This window comes from Takifugu rubripes, chromosome 1, assembly GCF_901000725.2.
Source record: "Takifugu rubripes chromosome 1, fTakRub1.2, whole genome shotgun sequence".
In the NCBI taxonomy this organism is placed as follows: Eukaryota; Metazoa; Chordata; class Actinopteri; order Tetraodontiformes; family Tetraodontidae; genus Takifugu; species Takifugu rubripes.
Window position 1 is genome coordinate 9,287,073 of NC_042285.1, and position 14,250 is coordinate 9,301,322.

At 41.9% G+C, this 14,250-nt stretch overlaps 2 protein-coding genes and 2 pseudogenes across 3 annotated transcripts; 3 read left to right on the top strand and 1 right to left on the bottom strand.

Annotated features, from left to right (window-relative positions):
* The first annotated feature begins 772 nt into the window (after window positions 1-772).
* On the top strand, window positions 773-2,441 carry cox19 (cytochrome c oxidase assembly factor COX19). Its single transcript, XM_003961543.3, has 3 exons — window positions 773-985; window positions 1,479-1,590; window positions 1,676-2,441. The coding sequence occupies exons 1-3, from the start codon at window positions 904-906 to the stop codon at window positions 1,767-1,769; spliced, it is 288 nt and encodes a 95-aa protein (XP_003961592.1). The 5' UTR covers window positions 773-903; the 3' UTR covers window positions 1,770-2,441.
* Window positions 2,442-3,904: 1,463 nt separating this feature from the next.
* On the bottom strand, window positions 3,905-7,227 carry LOC101074911 (RNA-binding protein with serine-rich domain 1-like). Of its 2 annotated transcripts, none has more exons than XM_011605139.2 (7): window positions 6,963-7,227; window positions 5,791-5,937; window positions 5,513-5,674; window positions 5,305-5,407; window positions 4,804-4,957; window positions 4,571-4,712; window positions 3,905-4,501 (listed from the first exon to the last, which is right to left on the bottom strand). In XM_011605139.2, the coding sequence occupies exons 1-7, from the start codon at window positions 7,211-7,213 to the stop codon at window positions 4,402-4,404; spliced, it is 1,059 nt and encodes a 352-aa protein (XP_011603441.2). In that variant the 5' UTR covers window positions 7,214-7,227; the 3' UTR covers window positions 3,905-4,401. The 2 variants fall into 2 exon arrangements, with proteins under 2 accessions (XP_011603441.2, XP_029701390.1); XM_029845530.1 differs by lacking the exon at window positions 6,963-7,227 and adding an exon at window positions 6,326-6,418.
* Window positions 7,228-7,253: 26 nt separating this feature from the next.
* Window positions 7,254-8,405, top strand: LOC115252004 (solute carrier family 2, facilitated glucose transporter member 11 pseudogene; annotated as a pseudogene).
* Window positions 8,406-10,905: 2,500 nt separating this feature from the next.
* Window positions 10,906-12,767, top strand: LOC101077909 (solute carrier family 2, facilitated glucose transporter member 11 pseudogene; annotated as a pseudogene).
* Window positions 12,768-14,250: the final 1,483 nt, after the last annotated feature.

The following is a 14,250-nucleotide window of genomic DNA, read 5'->3' on the forward strand; positions in this document are numbered from 1 at the left end:
TGTCAATACAAGTGACTGCGCAGTTTGAGCCTATATAAACTGAACATTAGCGTAATTGTTGTTTATTCACCTTTGTAATTTTGACGCGCACAACTAAGATTTATTTTTATATAATAGTCCAGGAATGTACATTTCCTTTAAATACAAAGTGGGAACTGAAATAATGGAAATATTTCTCTTTTACCCATCTCATATAAAACCAGAAGGAACTTTTGCCACACATTAGTTTATTGAATTATCAAACAACAATCAAGTGAAATACAGTATATAGAATAGCTAACTCAGAAGAAAACCCATAAAGAGAAGGCTAAATCCCTAAAATATCTTGGACATTTCCATTATTTGACTTACATGTGAGGTGACCTTAATAATATAATCGGAATTATAAGAATGAAATAGGAGATGTGTCAGAATTCAACTCCTTTCAAAAGAAAACTACAATTCAGGAAATTTCTGATTAACATAGTGCGAATAAAATCAGCATTACTTCAATTAAGGCTGTTTTAAAATACCATTATAGAGAAAAGGAGTTGTTGGATCAAAATCCGCTCAATGTCCCTTTATTGCCCCCTAGTGATCGGATACAATGACAGAAAGGGTCCTTTCCCCCAACTATGATACTACTCAGGCCAAAGTTAAAACGAAATAATTGACAAATACATAGAAAAATTGATTCAAATTGATTCCATACGTTGTCTATTTTAAGGAGACGTTCTATATACAGTACATGAGATACATGATAATTTTAACCAGGCACATATGAGATGACCTACTGGAGGGACCCAATTCGCGCATGTGCAGATTCCAGCAGACGCAGGATTGACCTGACATAATAGTGTTGGAGTCAGTAAGTTTTAGGGTTTTTCTTTAAGACAAACCTATAATTGTTTTTTTTTTAAAAAGATGTCGACTGCTATGAACTTCAGTTCGAAGAGCTTTCAACCTCGACCTCCCGACAAAGGATCGTTCCCTCTAGATCACTTTGGTAAGGAAAAAGGGCGATTTCTTTGTGCACGGTCAACTTAACTGAAATTAGCAGATATTAAATTCTAAAATGTGACAAAGTAATTTATCCAGTTATTCCAACAAGTTACATTCTACCTTTACTCTGTACATTTTCTGTCTGTCTGTCTTTATTTTTAGAATGTTCAATTCATGGTATGAATATATTAGCATTGGGCAATAGCTTAGCACTTATCCTGTGATCATTTCGATTAATATTATAATGATAAAACTTATTTTAAGTTGTTGTACTGACCAAGTACTTCCCAATTTGAATTGTAGTTTTCTGTCTTTATTCAGCTTGTGTGTGGTAGAAAAAGTATGTTATTACTCTTTTGTTATTATTAAAATTTGTACTCTTACAAAAATTGGAAGCAACCCAAATTCTAGGACACAACTTAGGACACATGTTTAGAACCATACATATTCACAAGAACTTGGTTGAACCTCCATGTCCATTGTTATTTCTCTTTTAGGTGAGTGTACAGCCTTCAAAGAGAGATTCATGAAGTGCCTGAAGGAAAAGGGCTTTGACAACTCCAAGTGTCGGATGCAGTCCAAAGAGTACTTGGAATGCCGAATGGACCAGTAGGCGATCTTGTTAAAAAATACAGTCTACAGTGTGTCCCACAATCTTCAATTCTCTTCATGTTAGCTGTGTTTTCTGTTACAGTCAGCTCATGACCAAGGAGCCCCTGGAAAAATTGGGATTCAAGGACCTAAAAGATTCATCTCCAAAGCAAGCAAACGGAAACACTAAACTCTGACATCCTGCTGTAAAGGGTAGAGGTTCCCCAATGTGACAGGTCATCAATGTTTTAATTGATGAAACCATAAAGACTGCTTCATGAAGAGGGGGAGTAATTGTTACAATGAGGACATTGCAGTTTTAACAGGGGCTTATAAGGCCGCGGTGGCCTGAAAGCTATTTTGTAAATAAGCTCAAATGGGTTGCACATGAATATATTTTGTCATGTCAATATTTTCTGTTTAAAGTTTGCTGTGCTCAGAATTATTCAATCTTAGTGAGTGGATGCTCATATTTGTGAGGATCCAGTTATGCTCTCACGGAAGGCAACTGGTGGCATGCAGGCCAAAATTGGCCTGCTGTCAATAATCTTTGCCTCACCAATTGAGATTGATAATAAAACCTATATATAATAGGGAGTTCTGACTGTGTGCAGAGGATTGGGACTAAGAAGAGCAAGCTAGATACAATAATCCAAAATCTGATGAGATGCAGGAGGACATGCTTGTTTACAGGATTTGTCACATTTTGTAAGTTTTAGTACACAATAAATTGTACCAGGTATTAATTTTATTCAAATGCATTTCATCTCAATTAAAAACTCATTAGTTTGAATTAAATGCAAATAAGAAAAATCGAAGTACACAGGTGATTACAAAAAATAAATAAAAATGGAACAAAGTTGTTTGCATCAGGAAGTCTGCTTTGGTCTCATCAACATTTTGCAGCATATTCCTCTCTGAGGAGAAAAAGAGCCATATATTACACATTCTCCCCAACTGCATCTGATTAAAGGGCAAGAATATTGCATTGTCTTCCAAATATGGCATTACATTAATAGAAAGTATGGATACATTTTTTTTTTTTTAAAGAATCTCCACGTAAACATAATTGATAATATTACTGATTGAGTTTGACTCACTCTCTCTAACATCTTGAGTCTGTTTGGAAGCCACCAGGCTCTTGGATCCACACACCAGGCCTCTTTTTTTGTTATCAAGCTGAAAAATTGTGAAATTAGACACAAATCAAACAAAGAAAAACAATTCTTCGCCACTGTAGTTATGTAATGAAAAAAATCAAAAATCCCAGTCCATACATAAAACTACAAATTGTGCTTTCATTGTCTTTGACTTCATCTTGTTTACTGAGTGAAGCTCATCTCTGTGTCTTATTTCCTGCCCCAATGCTAAAATAAATGTTTTTTATGTAATTTTGGCCAATTTTACTTGACAAAATGATATTTCCTAGGATGAATGTCTACATTCATTACACATGAACTCAAAGCAGTTATGGTAACATGATGCAAAAAAGGGGCTGCTACATACAAGGAATGAAGTGTGAGCAATTAATATACTTACATATAAGCATGTATTTTACATTGGTCAGATGTATTTTCCAGTTGTTCAAAGCAGGCATCGACTGGTTCACGGATGGGGGCATCCGAGGCCCTCGGACAGCAGGATGGGATGATAAAATCCCTTTGGAGAAGTGGCCTGTCACACTGAGGAGACACTTACAAAGCACAGAACACAGCATAATAAAACTCTACTGGCAAGTAAAAAATTCCTTTTGAAATGATGTAAGACAAGACTCACCTTGAGTGATGAAGAAAATGGTAATGAACCACACAAGAGTTCTATAACTAGTGGAGGATGTCATTGTGGATGCTGGAAATAAAAATGTCCTCTAATCCTCTGATGCTGGCTCCCAAAGCTTGACTGTGAGTAAAGCTCTGAATTTAAGAGGAAACCCCATCTGTGGTCTAAATAAATTCAGTAAAGACACGTATGCATGCACACACACACAACCACTCCTTCATTGCTCATTTGTGAACATCCAATGAACATGCACCTTGTGACTCCAGCAGTCTTCATAAAAAAAAAACCCTGTGTCCTAACCCTCTAAAAACAAAACTATTTATGTTGGTTTTTCAAACAGGCATTTGATCTTCATGATTGAGAAATAGTGGTGTAATTTTACTCAGGAACTTGAATTCCTGTTTCCCAGTAACTGTCATCATCCACATTTAGGCTGGCTGCAGCCGGCTCAAGTTATCTGAGCACAAGTTTGAAGCATTTAGAAGACGACACTCAGACAGGACGTGAATCACTTGTAACAAACACCCGCATCTTTTAAAAAAAAGCAGTACAAGTTTGTTTGTCTTATTCTTTCTCTTTTATTCAGATTTAACACCTTTTGATACCCAAACTTTTGTCAGGCTTGACAAAAGGATCACATGAGCTCAATGTTACCAACATACAAAAGAGGAAATGTTTGCATTAAAGACAGTTTTTAAGTAACTAAACTGATATTGCCCTTAGATTAGCTCTGTTAAATTAGCTGCTAAACTGTGTGGCCTCTTACTAATTGACAGGGTTGCAGAAGGGACACTAACAAGTTTAAATTCTTAGATTTAAAAACAACAACAAAAAAAACAGATTTAGACCAATTTATAAACCTTATCTAAATTTGGATAACAGATTAATAAAAGCATGTTGACCTGCTTTAACCACTCAATCAAGACATGTGGAGGCCACTCATACTTCTGTCGTTAACAGTCATATCTCAAAAATGTTTTTTTAATCACATTTAGTCCCTCTGATGAGCAAGAAATGGAGGAGTGGGAAAACAAAGGGGATTTCTAATCACTAGCGAGATGAGTTGGAGCTGGATCGTGAGCGATGACGGCGGCGTCCGGGAGACCGAGACCTGCGGCGGATTGGAGAGCGTCGCCGGGGTGACCGAGACCTATGAGAAAATGTCATGTGTTAGCATGACACAGCTCAGACCAGTAAAGCATGATTCACACCACATCACCTTCTTCTCATGCGGGGTGGGGTGCGTCGCCACATGGGTGGCGGGGGAGGTAACCTGCGAGGCGGGGACAGCCTACGGGGAGGGGGGCGCACGGTGGGAGTGAGCACAGCCGTGACTGTGATCTCCTGACCGTCAATCTGACCTGCCAAGAACATTCACACGTATTACTCGTTACTTGTATTTAAACCAATTACCTTTTCACACCAGTGCTACAATTATGTCCATTTCCTCACCTCCATCCATGTGTTTGAGCGCCTTCTCCGCCTCCTCCGGAGTCTCATACTCCACATACGCATAGCATTTGGACAGGTGAGGGTAGATGCGGTTCAATGGCATGTCGATCATCTTGATCTTACCATAAGTGGAGAAGATCTCCTGGATGTGCTCCTTTAAAACATTCAAAGCAGGAAATACGGTTCAAATGTATATACATATTAGCAATAAACAGTCATGTAGCTCCACTTTTTCATAGACAGCCTAACATTCAGCGTGCAGTGTTCCGATTAGTTAGCAACAGTCATTCATTAAAAAGATCTACATTACTGACAGCACGTAACACAAACAGCCCTGCCGGTTACTGGTTAAAAGGTTTGTCGTGTGACAGCATAAGGTGATGCACAGTCATTTGGCTTATCCACATTATCCCGTTTAAACGCTATACCAATCAGGAGGAAAATCAGTTGGTTCTAGAGAACAGCACACAAGCAGCAGTCAAAATATGGGGAAATATTCACCTTTATAACATTTCTGGTCAAGCGGCCCAGGTGGATCTTAGTGGGTTTGGGTGTGGGGCTCCTGCGTCGCCGTTCTCTGTCATCCCTCTTTGCTGACTTTGACCTGGGAAGATATTAACTTTTCGATGACCATTTTCTCAGTGAATGACTATGTAGTGTCTGGGTTGTGAGACATTGTATTAAAATGTATGCGGTTCAGGTCACCTACTTGGAACGCGAGCGTCGCCTGTTGTGGCGCTGCCGGCTCGGGCTGGGCGAGGAAGAGGATGAGGACGAGGAGGAAGATGAGGAGCGAGAGCTCGAAGAGCTTGAAGAACTTGAGCCACTGGAGGAGCCTGAGCTGGAGCCTGAGCTGCTGCTGGAGCTGGACCTTAATGAGAGCAGATTGTAGGAAATGTCCAGCCAACTATAGAACTTGTAGAAGCAGTAAAACATCGTGCATAAGATGTAAAAATGCAGACGTGCAACATGACAACATCCTCTGACCTGCTGCTACCACTGGAAGCACTGTGTCGAGTGCGAGTCTTCTCCCGGCCTCGGGCCTTGTCAGCCACTTCTTTCGCACCTGCCGACTTCTCTTTTCCTCTCAGTTTATTTTTCTCCTCTTCTTTCTTCTTTGTTGGGGAGGGCGCCCTGTCGGACAAGTCGAACACGCTAAAGTCAGAATTTTCCCGGCATTCACGTCGAAGGCTAGCTGCTCGGATAGCTATTAATGCTATGACCCCCCCCCCCCCCAAAAAAAGGGGGGAATAATCAAGGATAAACCACAAAAATGTCCGCAAACTACTGCTGAGATAAGAATGATGGCCTGGTTTAAACCGAAGCTATCCACCGAAGAGCGGAACACAACAGATACTAGCTAGTGAACGATCATAGGCTCGCTATAAATTCGCCAATGAGCAAATGCAGGCGTATAAAGCAAACCAATATATTTGTTGAATTTAACTTACTGACTAGATTTGTTTTAGCTACATATAAGCGATTTATAAATACAAAGAAATTATGGATATTAAATACTTACATTTTGTAACCTGCAATCGATATAAAGTCGCATAAAGATGACGTACTTAGAAGTTGACGTCACGAATATTTAGTGGATACTTTATTTACCGTTTCAAGTCTGCGAGGCAAGTAACTACCTAACCGCAAACACTAATTAAAAAGCAAGCTATAGCATTCACTTTGCTGTAAACATACGTTTTAGCTATTTTATTATTTATTATGATCTTATAATCTGATTAATCAGTCTAAATACAAGGATTTAACGAAAGGCCATTTGCCTGCCAGTTTAAAAAGGGGGAAAACTTGCCTCTCAATCTTCAACGTGGGTCTTCAATACTAAATGTAAGTAAGAATATCTTGTTTCGGCAATGCAGAATTCTAATGTCATCCATGATATGTTACATGGCTTACATATTTAAGCTACAGTTAATATCCACGTAAGGAGATATGGTCTAAAGTCCACAAGCTGAAGGGTACAGGCTGTGACTAATGCTGGGACTTCATATGTCAAGATGAGATCCACCGGTGACACCGAAGGAGCTGGCAGTCGGAAGGGCACCAGCAGGACTCTTGCCTTAACCATATGCTCCGCTGCCATCGGAGGCACCTTCCAGTATGGATACAACATTTCAATCATCAATTCCCCGACTACTTACATCCAGAATTTTATCAATTCCAGCTGTGTGGAGCGCTGGGGTACCGCTTTGGAGACCACCCAGCTGACCTTCGTCTGGACCTTTATTGTATCAGCTTTCTCCCTGGGGGGCTTCTTCGGAGCCTTGCTTGGAGGACCGATGGCAGTCCGCCTCGGGAGAAAGCGCTCTCTCCTCCTGAATAACTCCTTCCTCGTGATCGGTGCTGTATTGGTGCTAACCTGCAGGCTCGCCAAATCGTTCGAGATGCTCATCCTGGCTCGCTTTCTGGTCGGCATCAATTCGGGAGTGAGCATGAATGTTCAGCCCATGTACTTTGGGGAAAGCGCTCCCAAACATCTCAGGGGCGCTGTGGCATTTTCCTCAGCTGTTTTCACTGCGTTTGGGATCTTCTTGGGACAAATTGTGGGTCTCAGTGTGCTGCTGGGGACTGAGCCCCATTGGCACTATCTGCTGGCCAGCAATGCTCTGCCGGGCCTGATCCAGCTCGTCACCCTCCCCTGGTTTCCCGAAAGCCCGCGATACCTCCTCATCGACCGGGGTGACAGGGAAGCGTGCATGAATGCACTGAAACGGCTCAACAATGGGAAAGTTCCGGTTTCAGAGATGGAAGAGATGCTTCAGGAGCAGGAGCAACTGAACTCTACAGCTTTGAAATGTGGTGTGACGATCTGGTCTCTGTTCAGGAACCGTGACCTGAGGCCACAGCTCAGGACAGTCATGGTTGCCAGCAGCGCGATGATGCTCTGTGGAAACGACTCCATTTACTTCTATGCTTCATACATCTTTCTGCAAGCAGGGATCCCTCCACAAAATATTCAGTACATCACCATTGGCACTGGCGCGTCTGAACTCACTGCCTCCATCCTGAGCAACATTTTGATTGAACGTGTGGGGCGCAGGGGGCTTCTTGTCGGCGGCTACAGTCTCATGTGTTGCTGGACCATAGTCTTCACTGCAGCCTTGGTCCTTCAGAGTCAGAAGGTGGCTGGAATGTCCTACCTCAGTATGGCGTGTGTTTTTTCCTATATCCTGAGCTTTGGCCTCGGCCCCGCAGGAGTCACAGGGATCTTACCAGCCGAAATCTTCGACCAAGCAGCCCGGCCGGTAGCCTACATGGTCTCTGGCTCACTGTTGTGGCTCAGCCTGTTTGCAGTGGGAATGCTGTTCCCCTTCATCGTCAGTGGCCTGGGCAACTTCTGCTTTCTGCCCTTCTTAGCCGTCTGCCTGTTTTCGGCTGTGTTTTTGGGACTCTCCTTACCAGAGACGAAGGGCAAAACTCTGGCTGAAATCACAGCTGAATTTGATCAGAAGAACGGGCTGAAGAAAGAGAAGCAGGATGTGCAGGAGAACATCCCCATCACACTCAACGGCCAGTTGCATGATGGCGGATCTTTCGGTGAACCTTTAACAGAACCCGACTGCCAGGCTAACGACAAGGCTTAGGTTGAAATTTGACCTCTTCGTACAATGAAATTAAGAATCAGATCTGAGTCTTTAAATTCACTTTTAATGAGTCTATTACGCAATTAAGTGTCCTTTTATTAGAATGGAAAAGCAAAAATTTGGGCATTAAACTGCAGGACAAAGGTGGCTGGTATTCAACAGGTTATTGCAGATTCGAAAAGAGTCCGAGTCGAAGTTCCTTATAGGAGAATTCAGAAATCAGATGCAGTCGGTACACAAATACTACTATATGGCGTAAAAAAAAAATAGATCCACGAGCATTATGAAACTTATGGCAATCAGTGAACTAATAAACACTATCTATCAAAGCCTCTAACATCCTAAAATATCCTACTCAAGCATGGGGGTTGAAAACTAGAGAAATGCTCTGCACTTTAAATTTATTTCAATATTAATATTCTATTATATACTATTTATATTATATAAATATGCTATGTGACCAAAACTAAAGTGATATTTATGAAAAACCTCACAAAATGCACTTTCTTTGTCATCTCCAGCTCAGTTTGCTGTTTGTCAACTGCTGTATTGGTCCCCTCAGGGAGACGGTAAACCGTTTAAAAGAAAAAGAAAGTTTCTTTAGCAAAGGGAATGTTAATGCCTTCGGCTACGTACACCTTTAGCTAATTATTTGGGGATGTTTGCCTCTCTGTTATGAATCGTGTTCCATTCTGTACTACTCTTCAACAGTTTTGCATAGAGATTGTAAATAATCTATTGATTGTTCAGTATGTGATTTTATAATGGCTAAAATGTCCACGGTGGCTTTTCCTATTTGTAACTTTGAGCATGGATGCCATTCAAACAGCAGATGAACTGGTGCAGTGTCCTCTGAGTGTCCTCATTGGTCTCTCTGGTCTTCGGCTACGGTTCTATGAAAAATGGCCGCCAGATGTCGCCAATGTAACATTCATATTTAAGCCGTCTGTTCAGTCGCATCAAACCCTCTGTGTTATCTATGCTTTACAAGGTGCCTATTCTATAATCGATATTTCAATGTAATATTATTTGTCAATTATAATTTATTGTCCTATTACTTCATTTTAATTGATCCTGAAAGACCCTTATCTCAGAGGTGTTATCATCATATTGAATATACTGTTTGTTCACCAAATCACCAATGTAGTGTAAGGTGTTGCTTTTCCAAGCATGTTTATATAAATACATCACTGCATGATGCCTGCACATCAGAGTTATTTCTATTTTTCCAAAATAGAATTATTCCTGCTTTAATAGCTCTGTATAAACTAAAAACCACTGTACATCATCAATAAAATCCAAGTGCTGCACCGGGCTGCTGAGTTTTTGTGCCATTTGTCAAATTAATTCTGTTTTTGTAATGATTTTGGTTCTATTATTTCTTTAAACATGAAGCTCTCTGTTCCCCTCACCAACTTGTAACACAGTCTGAATAACCCTATCACTGATAATAAGCCCTCATTAGGACTTTGACACGCTGCCACTAATAGAATTTAGCAATAATACTGCCATTAGCAGTATTAAACAGGAATGCTGAACAGCTACTTGTTTACCCTTCTCCACTGTGTTGAATTGTAGTGAGCGGGTTACCTGGCAGCAAATTGGAGCCAAATGAGCGCCCAAATCTTCTAGTTTCCAGGTTAATTCGCATTCACCATGCTGCATGACATGCCCAAACAATGCAGACTCCCCATACTTTTTAGGCTGACCTGATCCAAATCAAATCATTTTTAAACAAGTAAGTATGTAAGTGAGCCACCAGTGAGTAGTTCAAAAGCTACAGCAGCAAAGCCTCTCCCCACCAGTGAGCCAAAGTGATGAGCCCCTGCACAGACAGAGTTCCCAACAGATGTTGCAGCAAAAAGAGCAATAGTATTTGCCCCGGTGAATAGAATCCTGAGACAAACAAGAGCTCAAACAAAGGATTGGTGTTCAAATACACTCATCATTAGCATTAGTGCCCCGTGCATTCTGGTGGAGTGTTTTCACTCCTTGTTTGGTGCAGTAATATTTTTAAACCCATCACTGTCTCTAGTTTCCTACAAGCCTTTATTGTGGAAAAATATGAGCTTGACTCACCCAAACATCCCGCTCTGCCTTCAGGGGAGTCTCTATTAAAAAAATAGGTCCATAGGTACTTACACAAAGTTCTGATCCCTTCCCCCCTCCCTTGTGATGATATTTTCTTTCAGTCTTGCCCAAGCTTGTTGCTTTGTTTGTCGTAGCTCAACTCAACTGTCAGTCCTTGTTTTAATAGTGGCTCCAGAAATTTCTCATCATGGATCCTTAGGGTGGAAGAAAAAGTCTAAATGAACACAGTGCAAATCAAACCCAGTACAAAGCTGAAATAGCTACTTTTCACAATTGATGCAATTATGCAATGAGCTTGTTGATAGCATCAATAAGTCTAGGATGTTACGTATCTCACAAGCAAAACAGAACTGACAGGTATAGCTGGTTTGTGAACATAACCAAAAAAATTCTGTCCTGAGACAGAAGCTGAAGGGAACAGAGCAGGAATCCAACACTGATAAGATGTTTGTCAAGATGTGCTCCGGCAGTGCTGCCGAAGCAGCTGACACCAAGAAGCCCATGAGCAGGACTCTTGCCTTGGCCGTATGCTCTGCTGCCATCGGAGGCACCTTCCAGTATGGATACAACATTTCAATCATCAATTCCCCGACTACTTACATCCAGGATTTTATCAATTCCAGCTGTGTGGAGCGCTGGGGTACCGCTTTGGAGACCACCCAGCTGACCTTCGTCTGGACCTTTATTGTATCAGCTTTCTCCCTGGGGGGCTTCTTCGGAGCCCTGCTTGGAGGACCGATGGCAGTCCGCCTCGGGAGAAAGAGCTCTCTCCTCCTGAATAACTCCTTCCTCGTGATCGGTGCTGTATTGGTGCTAACCTGCAGGCTCGCCAAATTGTTCGAGATGCTCATCCTGGCTCGCTTTCTGGTCGGCATCAATTCGGGAGTGAGCATGAATGTTCAGCATATCTATGTGGTGGAAAGCGCTCCCAAACACCACCGAGGCGCTGTTGTATTTATCTCAGCTGTTTTCACTGCGTTTGGGATCTTCTTGGGACAGATTGTGGGCCTCAGTGTGCTGCTGGGGACTGAGCCCCATTGGCACTATCTGCTGGCCAGCAATGCTCTGCCGGGCCTGATCCAGCTCGTCACCCTCCCCTGGTTTCCTGAAAGCCCGCGATACCTCCTCATCGACCGGGGTGACAAGGAAGCGTGCATGAATGCGCTAAGAAGCCTCAACAATGGGGAAGTTCCGGTTTCAGAGATGGACGAAATGCTTCAGGAGCAGGAGCAGCTGAAATGTGCTGCTCTGAATTCTGGACCAGAGACATCCGCTCTGACAATGTGGTCCCTTTTCTGGAATTGTGACCTGCGACCACAGCTCATAGTAATTGTAGTTGCTGGTAGCACTGTGATGCTCTGTGGCATCGATGCTATATACTTCTATTCCCTGTACATCTTTTCTCAAGCCGGGATCCCTTCTGAGAAAATTGAATTTGTCACCATCGGCACTGGAGCATGCGAGCTCCTTGCTTCCTTATTTAGTATTCTCCTTGTTGACCGCTTGGGCCGCAGGTTCCTGCTCATTGGTGGGTACAGTCTTATGACTGTTTTCCTTATAGTCCTGACTGTTGCTCTTACCCTGGAGACCAAGCATGTACCTTGGATGCCTTATGTCAGTATGGTGTGCGTGTTTGCCTTTATTATCTTCTTTGGGCTTGGCCCAGCCGGTGTGACATGTCTTTTACCCGCTGAGATTTTCGATCAGGTTGCTCGGCCGGCTGCTGGTATGATATGTGGTTCCCTATATTGGATCTGCCTGTTCCTGGTGGGAATGGTATTCCCTTTCATGATCCACACTTTGGACAGCTTCTGCTTCCTGCCCTTCATGGTTGTGTGCTTATTGACAGCCATATTTTTTTGCCTCTTCTTGCCAGAGACTAAAGGCAAAACACTGGCTGAGATCACAGCAGTGTTTGGGAAGAAGGCTGAAAAAGGATTGAAGAAGTAATGTGCTGGAGCCCGGAGCAGCACCTTGGTAACTCCTGCTTCAGAGGACAATTGCAAGACCTGAACTTTTGTATTCAGCGTGATGTTGACAGAAACCCCATGAGCCACAGTAATGAATATGCTATTTGCTTCTATCTATGCTATGAAAGTAGGGGTTGCAGCTTCAGTAAATGTTATTGATTTTATCCTCTTTAATCAGCTGAACTGTAACTTTTAGTGTAGTTTAAAGTGAGTAGACTGTGCAGACTGTGTTTTATTTTTGTAATGCATATTGTATTGCCAAAAGAATTGGAATAAAATCTGCTGATAACTCTCGCTGGAACTGCTGTCCTTAATAACTGTCATGGAAGCCAATTCATCATGATTCAAGTCTTGGAGTGGGGGATGACAGTGACCAGGAGAATGCGATTTTAGGACTGCTGAAATTCTTGAACTGAGAACCCACTGTTTGCCGCTACAGTCTGTTGCTTAAACTTTGCCACTCCTGGTGTCACAGTTATGGATTGTAGCAGAAGAGTCACTAAAATGTGTGAAGATTAATGACGGACGCTCCAAAAGCCTCCCTCTAAAGTACTGTAAAACCTTCTCACGGCACTGAAGAGACCTGAGAGCCATTTCTATCTGAAACGAGTAAAAAGGTCTGCTGCCTTCTCACTGGTCCCAGGTAACAGTGAGAACACTAAAACCCCACAGCTACTGCTGAGTTTAAAACTAAAACACATCTGTAAACCACTACAGGGTGACGTGACAGCAAACATGGAAGGTGTTTGAAAAAGCAACCGGTTTTGTGGTATGACAAGTTGTATCAGTCCTTTATGTCACTTCATCTTTAGTTATGTAACATCTCTTACAGTCAAAAGTGCCTCTAAGCCTGTTCACTATCAAAGAAAAACTCCCTTTAAACAAGAAGAAAGATTGAGCAGGACCAGCCTTGTGTGTCAGGGGGACCCTCCTGCTGATGGCTGGCAGGGTGAAGTAGGATGAGAAGCAGAAAGAACAGATAGAGAATAGACATACATAATATATGCAAGTACAAGCTGAGAGGGTCAGTAGGACCTTATTCTTAACCCTTTTGGGCCATAGACCATACAATGAGCCTGCACAGATTATTTTTACATACATAGCTTTTACATTACATTTTAGATTGTAGATACGGCAATTTCTATAGCAGTAACAAAAAACCTTGAAACTAGAGCAGATAAACACAAATGAAGTGATATTTTGTCACAATACAAATGAAATAAGGTATGGTATATGCGAAAAGCAAATTTTGTCATATATTACATTTGTAAAATTTAATAAATAGATTTATATAATAATATAATTCTCTGTTCTATGCCTCTCCTCTCCTCTCCTCTCCTCTCCTCTCCTCTCCTCTCCTCTCCTACCTATTTTATCCTCTACCTGTCCTCCCCCCTCTCCTCTCTCTCTACCCAGCCGGCCATCAGCAGAAGGGTCCCCCTACATGAGCCTGGTCCTGCTCAAGGTTTCTTCCTTTTAAAGGGGAGTTTTTCCTTGCCACTGTTGCTTGTTTGGGGTCAGGCCCTGGGATTCTGTAAAACGCCTAGAAACAATTTTGATTGTAAAAGACGCTATATAAATAAAAATTGATTGATTGATTGATTGATTGATTGATTACCCAAGTGTAAGTCTTACGGTTTTATATGCAAAAATAATTATTGTGTTTCTTTTGTTGAAATTTTACAATTGGATTTATTGAATTTTTACCAAAGGGTTGATGTGTAAGCAAGACTTCCCATTAAACCAGTCTCAAGTATGTGTTAACCACGATGAACTCTGATTTG

Excerpts from the sequence above, each read along its gene's own strand:
- cox19 (XM_003961543.3), top strand. The coding sequence starts at position 904 with ATGTCGACTGCTATGAACTTCAGTTCGAAGAGCTTTCAACCTCGACCT. Across the intron at positions 986-1,478 it reads GTTCCCTCTAGATCACTTTG|GTGAGTGTACAGCCTTCAAA; the intron begins GTAAGGAAAAAG and ends TTTCTCTTTTAG. Across the intron at positions 1,591-1,675 it reads TTGGAATGCCGAATGGACCA|TCAGCTCATGACCAAGGAGC; the intron begins GTAGGCGATCTT and ends TTTCTGTTACAG.
- LOC101074911 (XM_011605139.2), bottom strand. The coding sequence starts at position 7,213 with ATGAGCATCTCGAACGATTTGGCGAGCCTGCAGGTTAGCACCAATACA. Across the intron at positions 5,675-5,790 it reads GCTTCCAGTGGTAGCAGCAG|GTCCAGCTCCAGCAGCAGCT; the intron begins GTCAGAGGATGT and ends GCTCTCATTAAG. Across the intron at positions 4,713-4,803 it reads GCTCAAACACATGGATGGAG|GTCAGATTGACGGTCAGGAG; the intron begins GTGAGGAAATGG and ends TGTTCTTGGCAG.